General features: G+C 43.7%; 1 protein-coding gene across 3 annotated transcripts in view; it reads left to right on the top strand.

Annotated features, from left to right (window-relative positions):
* sv (paired box protein shaven) overlaps positions 1–15619 on the top strand; it is an 80130-nt gene that overhangs the window by 49275 nt on the left and 15236 nt on the right. For all 3 annotated transcript variants that reach the window (XM_028174062.2, XM_028174061.2, XM_089739909.1), the window contains 3 exons: positions 3946–4111; positions 10182–10379; positions 15477–15582. In XM_028174062.2, coding sequence (XP_028029863.2) covers positions 3946–4111; positions 10182–10379; positions 15477–15582 — 470 coding nt within the window. The remainder of the gene's footprint in view (positions 1–3945; positions 4112–10181; positions 10380–15476; positions 15583–15619) is intronic.

The raw sequence follows: 15619 nt of genomic DNA, 5'->3' as shown, positions 1-15619 counted from the left end.
ACAAAATTTGTTATTTTTATTTAATTCCGAACATTTTCATATTTATCTACCTTTTAAACCTTCTCTGGACTTCCACAAATAATTCAAGACCAAAATTAGCCAAATCGGTCAGGCCGTTCTCGAGTTTTAGCGAGATTAACGAACAGCAATTCATTTATATATATATAGATAGATAGATATAGATAGATTTTACTGAATTTTCTTTTATACAAATCTGAACCTGAGAAAATGATGTAATATAGGATATTGTATAGCGAATTATCTGTAGTGCCACCATGAGGGTCTACCACGTGGCTCTCAAAATACTTGGTGAGCGCTGCCATTCCTCTATCAGCTTTATTAAACACACTCACTTCTGCTGCCTCTGGCAATTCATAGAGCTACGAACGCACTTTACGCCCTCTCAATTGATACACCGTTTCAATTGAAACCTGGGAACTGCATCAGACACGTGTTGGTAAAAGGCCGTAGTTTTTCAATACCTATAGGTACTTACCCTGAAGGTTGACATAAAATTTTCTTGGATAACTTGTGTTGCTCCAAATAACGTCATTTGAAAGCAATTATTGTATTTTTTTTATTGCTTTGATAGGTGGACGATCTCACAGCCCACCTGGTGTTAAGTGGTTACTGGAGCCCATAGACATCTACAATGTAAATGCGCCACCCATCTCGAGATATAAGTTCTAAGGTCTCAAGTATAGTTACAACGGCTGCCCTACCCTTCAAACCGAGACGCATTACTGCTTCACGGCAGAAATAGGCAGGGTGGTAGTACCTACCCGTGCGGACTCACAAGAGGTCCTACCACCAGTAATGCTGGAGCATTGCTGGATATGAGTCAAAAAATGTTTAGAACCTGGCCGCTTGCACAATACCTTAACCTTAAATGCCTTGCAATATTGGCACACAACGTTCACTGGTCCGCACAGCCGCGACGCATTTGCTGTAAACTGTAACGATACATGCAGCACGCATTCTGTCAATGTTTTGTCAAACGACATACGGTTACATTAGAAAATCATTACAAAATTTAATATGGTGGTTATATACATATTCTTAAATTTTCTAATTTTGCGCACGATTTTCTTATTTTTTTCTTTCATAATAACCTTCTCCTGACTATAACAAACCCAACAAAAAAGAATTAGCGAAATCGGTCCAGCCGCTCACCCGTGATGCTGTGACCAAGGGAAATGTGATAGGTACCGTACCGTACCGTACCGTATATTTGAGGTTGTACCGAAGTTTCGTATTTTGAAATATTGTTTGTTAATTGAGTTAATTAACAACATGAACTGCCTCCCACTAGTGAATATTTACTGAACTTATACCCGCCTAAGGATATGCACACGAAGGTAGTGTCAAGGGTTCATATAAAGCTCATCGTGACGTCACATGTACTCAGCAGCTTATAATCAAAAGTTTACTTACATTTTACATTGAAAAATTACTACAGTTTTTAATGAAATGCAATAAAAGCATATTTGGATTAGTAGGTACGTACCCATGTGTGCCTATACGACTTTGTATACTCCAAATCCAAACAGGAATACAATGTTTACCCAGCCACCTCAGTGCCGCGGCCGGAGACGACACGAGAAAAGCTCGAGCATGCTGGGTCCATACTCGGGGTTCCATAGGCTGCTAGCCTAGTATTTAATTTCAATCTATATCTGTACATTTATAGGTAAAGACAAAACTGTTAAATGACATTTTCTCGTCTTTTGATGAACCGATTTTCTTTGTTTTCGTTTTGATTAATAACTACCGAAACAATATTGGAAATACTTATTGTCCTCACTTCTACAAGAAAAACTATCTCAAACAAAATATTTGGTTTGTAATGCATATCTGTATACACTGATATTAAATTTTAATCTATCTGTGACTCTCCATGGTCGAATTACTATGATTGGACTTGTCAAAGGCGCGAATTTCTGTTTACAATGTTGTTTTAAAGTTTGTTTAGTTCTACATCTAACTTATAATGAATCTCGATTGTCTAAGCTTCCATCACAATATTTCAATGGGTTGAATATTAGAAACGACTCCATTGAGAGAGTATATGAGGCGCCTACTTGGGCCTACTGATGGACGCAGATCTCCGGTTTAAGAAGCATGTCACTGAGAAGGTCCGCCATTGCTTCTGTCGCTTGAAGGTCCTGTACCGCATCCGCAATTATCTCAGTGAAAGACCTCGGATTTAAATCGTTGAGACACTGATCCTCTCGAAACTGAATTATGCGGACGTGGTATACGGATCCAAAATATTTACATCAACTGGGCTGATATTACAAAGAGTACCTACAGAATGCATGTATGAGGTTTTGCTTTAGTTTCCCACTACGATCCCATGTTACGCCGATAATTAATCAAAACAAAATGTTGAATCTAAAGTTGATTCTTTGTTATTTGGAGTCGTAAAATTGCAGACACCGAATTATTTGCATCTTAAGCTGACTCATTTAGGAGATGGCGGTAGGCAATCGCGACAACGCTCCCAAGTGTTTGAGACTCCTAGACACTGCTCTGCTGCTTTTAAGAGCGGCATCCGCTACTTGGCATCTAAATTTGGGAACAATATTCCCGCACCTATCTGGCACCAGAGAACGCTAAGGTCTTTTAAAGCAAATTTAAAACTATATCTTTAGAATATACAAGTAAAATTCGAAAATATCAAATATAATGATTCCGTACAATAATTGTGCATTGTAGCTGCAATTTTTATTTAATTAATTTAATATATTTCATTTTGTTGTCCTTTTCGTATCATTTTTTTTATTCTTGTTTTTTTTTATATTTTACATTGTTGTGTCTGTTTAAATCTAGCTTCCTTAACAAAGTATAGCGTGTTCCAATTTTAAAAAGCAAAGTAATAATTTGCTGAACTCATACTCAAGTGCATAACGATGGGTCGGTCTGATGCTGGTGTGCGCGCCACTCCGCAGGTGCCGGCGGAAGATCAGCGCCGCAGTACCGATTGTTTCGTTACTGTTAGCCATTGCTGAGTCGGTAACCGTTTCCAAGCCTTGTTATTTTTGTTTTCATTTTTTGTACCTAATTTACGTTTGGAATAAATGTTTATTATTATTATTATATTATAAATACACCAGAGAGCTACCGCAGACGAGCACTGCGTCACGCCTTGAGGAGCGCATCCCTCGTCAGTCAGTCAGTCAGTTAGTTGTATTTAAATTAGAAAGGTCGTTGAGCAGCCTTCGTATCGTTGAAACATGTTTGATTGACACAATCGGCTACTGTTTTCTTTCGCAATAACAATTTCTACAGCTCGTTGTGTGGTGGTCTGTGGAAACGCCTCGACATCTCCTCGGCGAGTGAGCCACGGACCGTCGCTGCGTCTCTAGCTGACTTCATTCTGTCGAGATATATTTCTACACCATTTTTGATCACAAAACCAGTAAAACAAATCGTTCATGTCCCGGGAACGTGTACCTACACTGGACGTCGCAGTCTCAAAACAAGCATGCTCTCGCACGCTACACGCTACCACCACCCACAGATTGGTCTGCGACATGTCAGATACGTGCTATGTGAATACTCAGCATCAGCATTAGCACGGAGCGTTGGTTTGCGTGTATCTCGTACTCACTCCGGACTTTCCGGATCTCCCTGTCGAGAATAGCGCTATAATTTTCTCTATATATAAGTACACGTTATCATTATATGTATTATCTATAGCGACATATTAAATCCCGTTGTTTAAGTCCCAAGTTCGAGGTTGGGCGCCGGACTTGAAACATTGAGCCTCTGACAGTCCGTTCGTATTGTATTTGTATCGCTAAAGGTATGGGAGACTGTTGTGGTTGATGAAGTTGAGGTCGAGGGTGTGCCTAGGGATACACAAGCCGATATAACTGTGAAGGTATAATTACATGCACTAGTACGTATGGCGTGAGTAATGTGTGCGTGTGTCGGGCGCAGGTCACGGCGGAGTGAACCAGCTGGGCGGCGTGTTCGTGAACGGGCGGCCGCTGCCGGACGTGGTGCGCCAGCGCATCGTGGAGCTGGCCCACAGCGGCGTGCGGCCCTGCGACATCAGCCGCCAGCTGCGCGTCTCGCACGGATGTGTCTCCAAGATACTCTCCAGGTAACGATCTACACATCATTACTGGTGGTAGGACCTATTGTGAGTCCGCACGGGTAGGTACCACTGCCCTGCCTATTTCTGCCGCGAAGCAGTAACGCGTTTCGGTTTGAAGGGCGGGGTAGCCGTTGTAACTACACTGAGACCTTAGGACTGATATCTCAAGGTGGGTGGCGCATTTACGTTATAGATTTATATGGGCTCTAGTAACCACTTGACACCAGGTGGGTTGTGAGCTCGTCCACCCATCTAAGCTATAAAAAAAACGTAAGGCCGTGTTGGTCGTGAGTTCACCTGTCCACGTGGATGGAGTAGCTATAAACAAATCGCGACTTTGCTGTATGTAGGTACGTGACAAGTGCTCCGTAATGACGTGTGCCTAAGGCTAGGGGTGGTGTGGTGGAAGAGCATCGCCAGGCGGCGGAGGGCCCGACGCGACGCCCAGAGATGTGTTAGAGTTATACAGAGAATAATTTGTTTCTAAACAAAACTGTAGATACTGTAAAATGTCCGTCTTAGTGCGGTCAATAGACGTGGTCTGTAACGGTATAACGTTGATCCAACCGTCAGAAGCGAAGCTGTGTCGTTGACGTCCTAGCGTTCTGCTGTTGACGTTACGACAGTTGGCAGGTAGACCGCGACCCTGTGGAGCACGCGGCACGGTCTGTCATGTATATGTATTACAAACTCTTGAAAGGCACTGTACTGCGTCTCGGGCATTGATTTTATCCTGTCAGGAAGTTACCCAAACTTTGTAACTTTTCCAAAAAAAATATTAAGGGGAAGTTTTCGTTTGGCATTACCTAGCTGCCGAATCAGAATCTAACCAACATGGTGACCGGCTATGACTTTCAAAAAGAAGTGACAAAGCGATTCAAAGCTCCTTCTATTTCTGTGTCTGATACGCAACGCGACGCAAGACACATCTCAACTCGTCCGTCGCGCTGGCGATCGTTCAGTTACTCTTACTCTGACAATTTGACACAAATGAACCGATATTGTTGTGTGGAGATGTGTTGAGAGCTGCTGCCAGCTCAGCGGTACATTGAGTATCGTCAGCTCCACTACTCCCTGCACTACTGTTGCCTTTCATTCGTCGTTGTTGACTGTCGTTTACGAGTGATCACGGGGTTCGTTTTTGATATAAAATTTCCATGTCGGAAGCGTCGAATTTTATTCGTGTCCAAATTTGTAAAAAAATATATAAACGTAGTGGAATCAAAACACCGATCAATAAAGATATGACTGAATTTTAAAATAATAATAAAATTTATTTGAATTTAGAATTTGTCGCCAGTCAAGTTTAATCAAGTTTAAATCAAGTTTCAAACGGCCAGCGTCAAAACACTTTTTGCGCTTATTGTAATAGCTGCTCATTTCGCGACCCATTATTGTTCATAAGTACCTAGTCGTTGTAGGAACTACTTGTGCGCTCCTGTACACAGGCCTGTAATATCTACCACAATGTAATGCTGATATCCCAAAACATGTAATCGTATGGGCGCGATCTCCGGGTGCCGCGGCCCGCGGTCGCAATCACTCCCCTTGCTATTTATTTGCGACCAACTCTAAAAATATTATAAAAGTATACAATTCAATTAGAATATGATCCACAATGCGTTTATAGACAATAGGCGGCCACACGAAGCAGAGACCAGAGACACGAGCACTGAATGCGCGCGGCCATCCGCTATTGTTTGTTTTAAATTGAAACTGATCAGCAGGGACGTGCCGAGTCCGAGCCTCGATCTGAGGGACTCCGGACTCCCGAGACGAGTCATTATCAACTGTTCATGTGCCCTTTGACAAAACGGAATTAAGTTAAAGTTCTAAAAAAACTGTTGTGAATAATGAGTCAATTTAGAGAGGATCTTGAGAATCGCAGTCCGCAGCACACGTCGTCCCAGGGCCGCGCCCACGTGAAGTGCTTCCACTCAATACGTAATTTACAAGTTCTTCGAGCATCACGATGCTTCTCTGTTCATAGAAGAGTAATTCCGAGAAGGTTCGTGTAGGCCCGCGTGGCTCGTCGCGTGGCTCGCCGCGTGGAGTGCGCGCTGGTGTGGGTGGGAGAGTCCCGCGCGCCGGTCCGGTCCCGCGGGAGTCCGGCCTCGCTACATCACTCGCTCCGGTTTTCAATTTACTCGTGTGTTGTTTTGATTTTTGCATTTGTTTTGTGCTCTGTGATGATTGCCGCCGAGTGGATTGGACGTTCATGTCGTATATTTAATGACGCACATTAAGTACTCACTTTTACAGCAATTCACTGTACAAAAAAATGCTTTTTTAAATCAAAGCCTATTCTTATTTAAATAATTAAACAGAACCGACTGAATCAACTCGCACAAATTGAACTCCGTACAGTAAGTGGGAGTATCTACACAACCTGTCCCAAGCCAGCCAGCACACTGCTTACAGTTAGCCGCGCCCGACACGAGCGCACCGTGGCTCATACATAATCAGTAGTTTTGTGAGTCGCGAGCAGAAAGCGTGACGCTTCCGGCCGCGGCTCGGACGTCTGCCTTATATAAACTGTAATGGGGAAATTGTGCTCTTTTATATGTTATGTAGCTACGTTCATGTTCACTTATAGCATTTCGCTCCTGAATTATCAAATTCTGATTTACTTCTAAGTTTACTAGAGATATATCGATACTGCGTCCGACTGAAGCGGTCGAGCACACACTAGCCAGCTCGATAACTGACTTCATAAGGTGTGTACTCTGTACGTTGTATTATCCTTATTTGAAGTATTTACGATCTAAGAAAACCCAAAATATTGACAAATGAATCCACTTACGACAAACGCACTTATCGCAGCCCTAATGTACCCTCGACAAAGACATCACTCAGCAGCCAATAAATTTATACAAGCGTACAGTATCGGAGCATATTGGCGATCAAGATAACCGGCTCGCACCGGCTCGGAGCGGCTCGGAGCGGATTACACCGGCTCGGGGCGGCTCGGGGCGGCCTCGCTCGCCGCATCACGCCCTTGTATCCAGTAATTAGTTTACGATCTGCGAAATTGAGACACAATCGATGACAAGCACTCACTTACAGCAGGCGAGCGAATCCAATGATGATCGTCGGAAGGTTCGATCGTGCTCCCTCATGTCGTTGTGTAGCTCAGCCCTGTAGTCGTCATGAAATTGAAATGAACAGAAAGCGTAGATTTTATACTTAATAAATTCATTTAAAAACAATCGACAACAAATGGTGAAACAAACGGTAGAGTAGAGTTGCGAAGGGCGACCGCTTCTAATCGAATTGTCATAATACCAACCCATTATTTTATAGAGTCGGTAGGAAATTAAATTTTCGTAAACATAATGCCAGGTCCCCCGGGACTCCGCTCCGAGAGCCGTCGATGGTCAATCTGGGAATAGCGAGGGCACGGCGCTGCGAGGGGCCCGCCGCCGCTCTGACTCTCTCATTCTGTGCTACACTGTTCACAGCAGTTCGATTACTAATGAATCACTGCAGGGCGTTGTTATTAATATATTGCTTGCAGTATTCATCTCAGTCCGTGCAGTAATGACACGTCTCTCTGTTTATTTCAAGTTTACATATAATCATTTCCTGTTCTTTGAAAGTTTTTATAACACCCGCTTGGAATAAGATTCTTGATTTCATTAGAAATCCTCACAATCGGCACCATCCGAGATTAATCGAGATTAGTCCGCAAGTGATCGTAATGAATACAACAGAAGAGTATAATTTTATTATAAATGGATCGACAATGATGCGGGGGCGCGGTGCGGGGCGCGGTGCGGGGCGGTGTGTTACAAGTGTACCGCAGAACTGTGCCGCTTTCTGCTTTAGGTGCTTAGGTACAAAGACGAGCTGACAGTCCCCCTGGTGGCGAGTGACTACCGGATCTCATAGATATCATGTAATGACTGTCTCAGGCCGGCGCCGCGCCGCTCTGTGGCGGAGCGAGGCACGCTGGTCGGCGCGGGCTACCGGGTCACTAGCACTGCACCACGCTGCGATGCTTTATAATTATATACTTAGTCTGGCCATAAATACTGTTACAATTAAAAATAAGCAAAAATCTGTTGCAAATAACATTTATTACTTTTACAGTGTGTTAGTTTAATACATAAATATAAAACAATTTAAAGTATAAAAAGCTTATTCGAAGTGGTCTCCATTGGCTGCAACACAGTCCTTTAAACGTTGAGGCCAGTTATTAATAGAAGCACGCACTCTTTCCATGGGAAAATTTTTCACTGCCAATCGTACTGATTGTTTTAGTGACTCCAAATTATCATGGCGTTTAGAGCAAGCCGTACTCTCTAAAACTGATCATAAATCATAATCCAGCGGATTAAGATCGGGACTAGACGACGGGCAGTCTTCAGCTCTGAGGAGGTCCGAAACGTTCGTTTCCAACCAAGACTGCGTAGACCGAGCTTTATGACCTGGCGCCGAGTCTTGCTGGAAGGACCATTGAACATGGTGTTGTTAAGGGGCTTCACTACCTTTTCAAGAACCTTATCTTGATACACTTGTGCCGATGTTTTGATACGTTTTTCACAAAAGTATAGCTCACTCACTCCTTCATAGCTAATACCCCACCAAACCATCACTGAAGTCGGATAGTGCCCACGTTGCACTCTGTCGACTAATTGGGAAGCTTCCTTAGAGCTTTGAGCATAAATACGGTCATGTTGCTTAATTGTAAAAAAATTCACATCCGTAAGCAAATTTTTTCTATAACCTCCCTTTGCGTACCGCTTCAGTAGTTGTTTCGATTTTACCACCCTATTCTCTTTTAAATTTATAAATAAATAAATATAAATAAATAAACATTTTACTAACAATCACGCCACGTTAACTGGTCCCGTGATAAGTTATTAGATAAATTATTAGTTAAGAAATGACCAGTACGTCTCTTATAGGCTGCAAGTCTTCAGTCATCTTTTAAAATACGCGACATGGTTCTAGGTGCTATCTTCATCTCCCGAGATAAAATCTTTTGCTTTCGGACAGGATTTCTTCGAATTCTTTCCCTTACTGCTTTGACCACCTTTTTCATACGAACACTACGTGGACGGCCAGATCTTTTTCTGTCACAAACAGAAGAGGTCTCATTGCACCTACTAATAGCCCGGTACACAAACATTTTACTAATACCAAGCGTATGGAGAGTTTTAAAAATTGCATTTGGCTCCATACCTACTTTGTGTAATGCAATCACAGCGATTCGGTTCTCTTTATCACCCCACTCCATTTTAATATCGCAAAATATTGTACAATGTATTCGCGCCAAAATGAGAAAACTCCATTGAGTAATCATATAAAAATGACAGATTCCAAATTCCAATGTAATATTTTGTTTATTTTTAATTGCAACAGTATTTATGGCCAGACTTATTTATATGTATTAACCTAACACACTGTAAAAGTAATAAATGTTATGTTATTTGCAATAAAGTTTTTTTTTTCCTTAGTCTCAGTATTTATGGCAAGACAACAGCCTTGTTGCCATTTACTTAAATTCAGATTATACGTAGTCGAGTCGAGTAGAGTCGTCACTGATGCACATAGATGTGATGGAATCATCACTGTGATGGTTACTTTTATGCTGCTAAGCTCTACGTTATATATGAATTTAATTTTATACAATTTTTCATAATTAATTTCATAAGGGTGAATTTCGTAAATAAAACTTCATACATTCGATTCAATAAAAAGCAATATTATAAGCTCATTTGTTGCTTAGTGTAGAGTACAAGGGTGAGAGGGGTAGCGCGTCCGCAGGGAGAGTCGCAAACATTATCTTAATGTCACCGGCCGAGGGTCCCGCGCACCGTCGCCCTGATTCCACACTCTGCGGCACTGCGCTACATGCAGACAGTGTTTTTTGTCGATTATAAGTTTGGATTCTTTAATATGAACTTGGATACAGACTAAAGGTACAAGTCAGATAGTCAGTGACCTCATACGTCTCATTGTCCAAAATGATTGCAGTACATATTCTAAGGAGTGAGGAATGTGACTGCGACTGGGCTATGCGCTCCGTCGGATGGGAGTCCTCAGTCCTGTAGTGTGGGTCTTGGCGCAGGTACTACGAGACGGGCAGCTTCAAGGCCGGCGTGATCGGCGGCTCCAAGCCGAAGGTGGCGACGCCGCCGGTGGTGGACGCCATCGCAGCCTACAAACGCGAGAACCCAACCATGTTCGCGTGGGAGATCCGCGACCGACTCCTCAGCGAAGGCATCTGCAGCCAGGACAACGTGCCTTCCGTCTCCAGCATTAACAGGTAACACGAATATATATTGTATGCTACTTGCTACTTGTATATATATATACGTACTCCTACAGCGGCGGGCGACTTCACTCAATTCTGTCCGTGGGCTCTTGTAGCCACTTAACCAGACGCGATGTAAGCTCGCAATGCCTATATTTATATACTAGCGACCCGCCCTCGCTTCGCTTCGGAAACATTAAAACACACATGAAACCAAAAAAAAAAATTTAAAAAAAATTAAAAAAAGTAGCCTATGTTCATCAGGGACAATGTCGGCTTCTAATGGAAAAAGAATTTTTCAAATCGGTCCAGTAGTTTCGGAGCCTATTCGAAACAAACAAACAAACAAATCTTTCCTCTTTATAATATTAGTATAGATATAGATAAAACAAAGGACATAAATTTATAAGCTGCCGATAAAATAAACTAAATGATATGGTTTAATACTATGGAAAAAATAAAAACATAAATGTGACAGAAGAATCATCTTCCCCACTCTATTATAGTGTAGAGTCGAGTACGGTATTGTTCTCTATGTGAGTATTAAGTAGTTTCTGACAATAAGCTCGCACTCAAATCAACTGAAATGTATTGCGCACAAACTTATATTATTTGTGATCAAGGAACAGGTACGGTTTGTTCAAATATTATCCTTAAGCTGTTTATGTAACGTACAAAGTCATTCGGAAGACGTCGCTGAGCGAAGGACTGACTAACTTTCGAGCCATGAAAACTACGACGCAACTAGCACTCTCTGATTGTGCACCATCGTACATAGAGGGCGGGAGACGGTGCGAGATGGCCAAGGCCTAATTGCTTTGGATGGGTTTTCGGAACTCATCAGAAAGTGAAGGCTGTTGCCAAACCTGAGACATGAGACCAAAATCTCATTCCTTTTTGTTAAAGCTGTTCTAACTTTAAAACCACACGCGTGCACGTCTTCTTCCCGGTATAAAGAGGCAGGCCACGAATACCCATCCGTGCAGGATCACAATCCACCCACCGCTACTCATGAAATAGTACTATGTATATAAAACAACAATAAGATGAAGTATCCGCCAACTCGATGGCCCCGCAAGGGGTTGCGTGTCGGAACGAAACGCTCTCACCGGAAGTGATGCGAGCGGGAGCCAAGATGGCGGCACCGGAAGTAGAGACACGTGCTTCTCTTGCGCCGGACGTCCCGACCTGAACCATTCAATTATTATTTCTCGACAATAAAACTGAATATAAACCAACCATTCTATCGTCGATCTGAACATGATATCTCGATTATCGTAATGATTCTCGTTCTGAGCTCGGTGGCCATGGAGGGAAGCCGTTACGGTCGCCTCGCTGCGCATCACTCTCATCCAGATCTCAAACTGTTCTTGTCTTGTAATTCAATATTTCTTATGCAAGCTGAAGACTTAATTAGCAGGTCTCATCACGTCCAGACTGCAGTCGTGACGACAGCAAACCCCCCTCCCCCTCCCCCGCGCTACGCAATAATCATGATTATATCTTATCGGTGATGAACAATTTCCTGGCAATTATCAAATAACGGCGAGCATCTGATAGCGCTCACCCTAAAACTAATAACCGGTAACATTCGATGATAAGCGGTCGACACGCGGCTCGGTAGTAATAAGCACAGAGTCTACTTGTGTTATCTAATCGGATAGCACGCGTAATTAGATGCGTGGATTTGTGTGAGCTGGCAACACTTGAGCTCGAGTGCTGCACCGCAAACGTTATTATTGCTAATAAGCGACGTATCTCTCTTTATTTACGGTTTAGTGAATAGATTAGATCAGAATATAGTTGAGCGGTTAATTGCGTCGGGTCGCGGGCCCCGCGGCTCCACTCGATGTAATCGATATTCTGTTCGACAAGAAATTGCAGCTCAATATGCTCAATATGTAGATACAACTAAAACCATTCACTTCTACACTATTCTAGAGCTTACCGGTGTCAATGATATTTATGTCTCAATTCTATCTGACGTGCCGCACTCGGTTTTAAACTAATTCCTGATTAGCTACCCGTTATGTGCTACTTTAAGCCGAACCGAAGCTTGTAGTCAACAGTAGGTAGCAGCTCCACCGTGGTACGTCGGTAAGGTAGCTGGGACTCCTCAAGGGAGCGAAATTCTACATAAGCTTATCCTCACTCAGAGTACCGCTCTCGGCGCAGGAGTTCCCAATCACCAATCACCAGCTATTACCGAGAACCGTCCGAATTATCGATAATCTCGTTCTCGCGGATTCTTCGCACTCTCTGGATCTACGAAAGAACTTCACTTTTTGTATCGCATATGACGTGGGGAGTGCTGTGAAAAACTATGCGAGAATATTCCTTTTATCATCATTCTGACATTCACCACAAGATATTTGCCTGAATTTTGCTAACAGCTTTTCAAGACAGCTTTGCATATACATTTACATTTACTGGTGGTAGGACCTCTTGTGAGTACGCACGGGCAGGTACCACCGCCCTACCTATTTTTGCCGTGAAGCAGTAACGCGTTTCGGTTTGAAGGGTGGAGCAGTCGTCGTAACTATACTCAAGACCCCAAAAGCTCTTCAGAACTTGTATATATATTTTTTTATTGCGTAGATGGGTGGACGAGCCCATAGAAATCAACAACGTAAGTACGCCACCCACCTCGAGATATAAGTTTTGGAACTTATATACCTACAAGTTCTGAAGAGCCAATTCGGAAAAGTCATCCAACGTTAACGCCACAAATTGAAGTCATGTTTCTAAATCATCAAATGAACTGTGTTCCAATGTGAAAAATACCAAAGCACGAAAAGTTAATTTTAAGCTCATTCCAGAGTAAGCTCGCTGGGGAGGCCGTCTCGTACACGTGTCCGACACGTGACCAGCACGTGTCTGTTGCGGAACTCGCAAATGTGGTCGCATGACGACCAAATAGAAACCTATTTGACTGGAAGTGAGAACCTCGGGTAACACATTTAGAAAATACAAGGGTAACGTTTAGAGTCGATCTCACTCGAGCTTACATCGAGCTTACTCTCACGGTCAGTCATTGTAGAGCCATTACACTTGTGATGCACGCGCCTACCAAATATTAAATGTTGATTGTTTTACGAGTAATACGTGGAAACTGTACGTAGCACCAGCCGCCTCATCACCCCGTGCGTCATCAGCAGGGTTGTGCCGCCCCGCACCCTGACCGACGATATCAAAATTAAATCATCAAATGACAGTAATAGCGCTGTGACACCATTTTATTATATTTATAAGTGCGCCCGCGATATATCTCATCAAAATGTAAATTAAACTTGAAAATAAAAGCTCAGCGCAAACCGAACAATAACAGTAAAGTGGCTGCGAAATAAAAAAGCTCTGAGCGGCGCGCTGTCAAGATATTTTAATCGAGTCGACGCCGCCGTAATTGAAGCCATAACTCTGTCCACCCTGCTCGCACACAGGCACACGCCGCGCGCACACATACACACGCACACTGAATCATTTGTCTGAGCGAATTATAAGTTAGGTTCGATTATATTATTAGAGGGGAAATGTTTCGGAGCCCCGGCCTCCGGTGCCGTGCCGCCGCCGGGTCCGCCGGCCTCGCACCGCGGGGCCTACATACACTACACGAGCAGAGATTAGCTTTACACCGGTGACACCGACGGAACACTTCCTTGTTATACTGATGCCGTTATGTATTGAAGCATCGCCCTCTAGTCTCTAGTCCGTCTCTAGTCATTGCGTCAGTCGAAACATAACCTACCTTAAATACATTTTAGTCCGCGCTACCAAAATCTCCTAACAATAGAAACACAACAAATGTTTTTTTCCGTGGGTAATTCACTTTCCCATAAAGTATAAATAAATGTAATAAATGCAGGCGCAATTTATCAAGTAGAGTGGTCGCCGTCAGACTCGAACCTTGTACGCCGGAGCAGAGCGCGGGACCCGGTAACCCTTCCCGCCGGAAACGGATATCATAACCGAGCTCTTCGCGGATTGTTGCCGGGAATTTTGCATTTTTGCCGAATAATGCCGACGAATACCGGAAGCTCGACATGATGGACTGCTATAATAATATAGCCCCGAAGTCTCCCGCGACCGCCAGTAATACAGCACGCTATATCCGCTCCTAGCTTTCGTCTTTTTAAATAATGAACATATTGAAAGACAACTTTAATAGAATGTTTGCAACAAACTATGTTTCTCATTGTCAGAACAGTGACATGAAGAGTTCTGCCGGTCCCCCGCCAGTACAGAATCACATTTATTTTCAAAAACCCAGTCCATCAATCACATGCGAGGGTGGCGCAGGGGCCGACTGATTACTCTATTACGATGTAATGCGACCTTTGATAAGTTTACGAAACAATTTTTGCATATGTCAAGTGTGAGCGCTCCGACGATAGTTCGTCGCGAGGACGCGGCGCCGCCCATACATCATGCCGGGGAATTAACTGTCACCCGCCCCCGCCCCCGCCCCCGCCCCTGCCACGCCGCCCCTTTCCCGGCTCGGGTTCAGTGCTGGCATGGTGACCGAAATCAGATCGAGTGGTTCACGAGCAGAGTGTGAAGCGGTCCTTGGTTATTTTCTCACTTAGATTCATATCGTCAGAGAATTACTCAATTAGAGGCAATGACATGAATAATCCATTACTAGGACCCTAAAAAAACTGTAAACTCATCAATAAAGAACGTTTCCCCGGCCCGGGACCGGCCCGCGACCGACACGCGACCCGACATCCTTCTGCACTAGACTGAGCGACGGCGACGCGACGCCGCGATTAGTCTCGCTCCGGGACCGCAGCGTCTCCTCGCACGCGACTCCATCCAGGACTCTCATTGTGTACCACCGTGGCCGATATCCTCATCAACAATATTCAAGAAATGATTGAACCAATTTTTTTTATCATAAGATTTATCTCTTAATGTTTTGGTTGCATATTTTTCCAGATCACTGGATCTAAGCGATTATTGAAATGACTCGCGCGCCACCTGTTGCTCGTTGTCGGTACTAAGTCAGAAATCGTTAGGTAGTTCTTTTTTAAGAACAAAGGACCAAACTTCACATGAATATTTTATTTTTATAATAATTGAGAAGGAGTACTAAGGAGACGTTGCCCGCAGGATCGTCCGCAACAAGGCCGCGGAGAAGGCGAAGCACGCGCACAACCAGCAGCAGCAGCAGCAGCAGGAGCAGGAGATCTCCTCCGCGCAGGGCAGCGTCGTCTCTGTGAGTGTCGCCCACGCTTAGGCCGCGCAGCATGTCA

This window comes from Bombyx mandarina, chromosome A1 (assembly GCF_030267445.1).
Source record: "Bombyx mandarina strain Sakado chromosome A1, ASM3026744v2".
NCBI lineage: Eukaryota > Metazoa > Arthropoda > Insecta > Lepidoptera > Bombycidae > Bombyx > Bombyx mandarina.
This window is presented reverse-complemented; position numbering and strand designations above follow the sequence as displayed.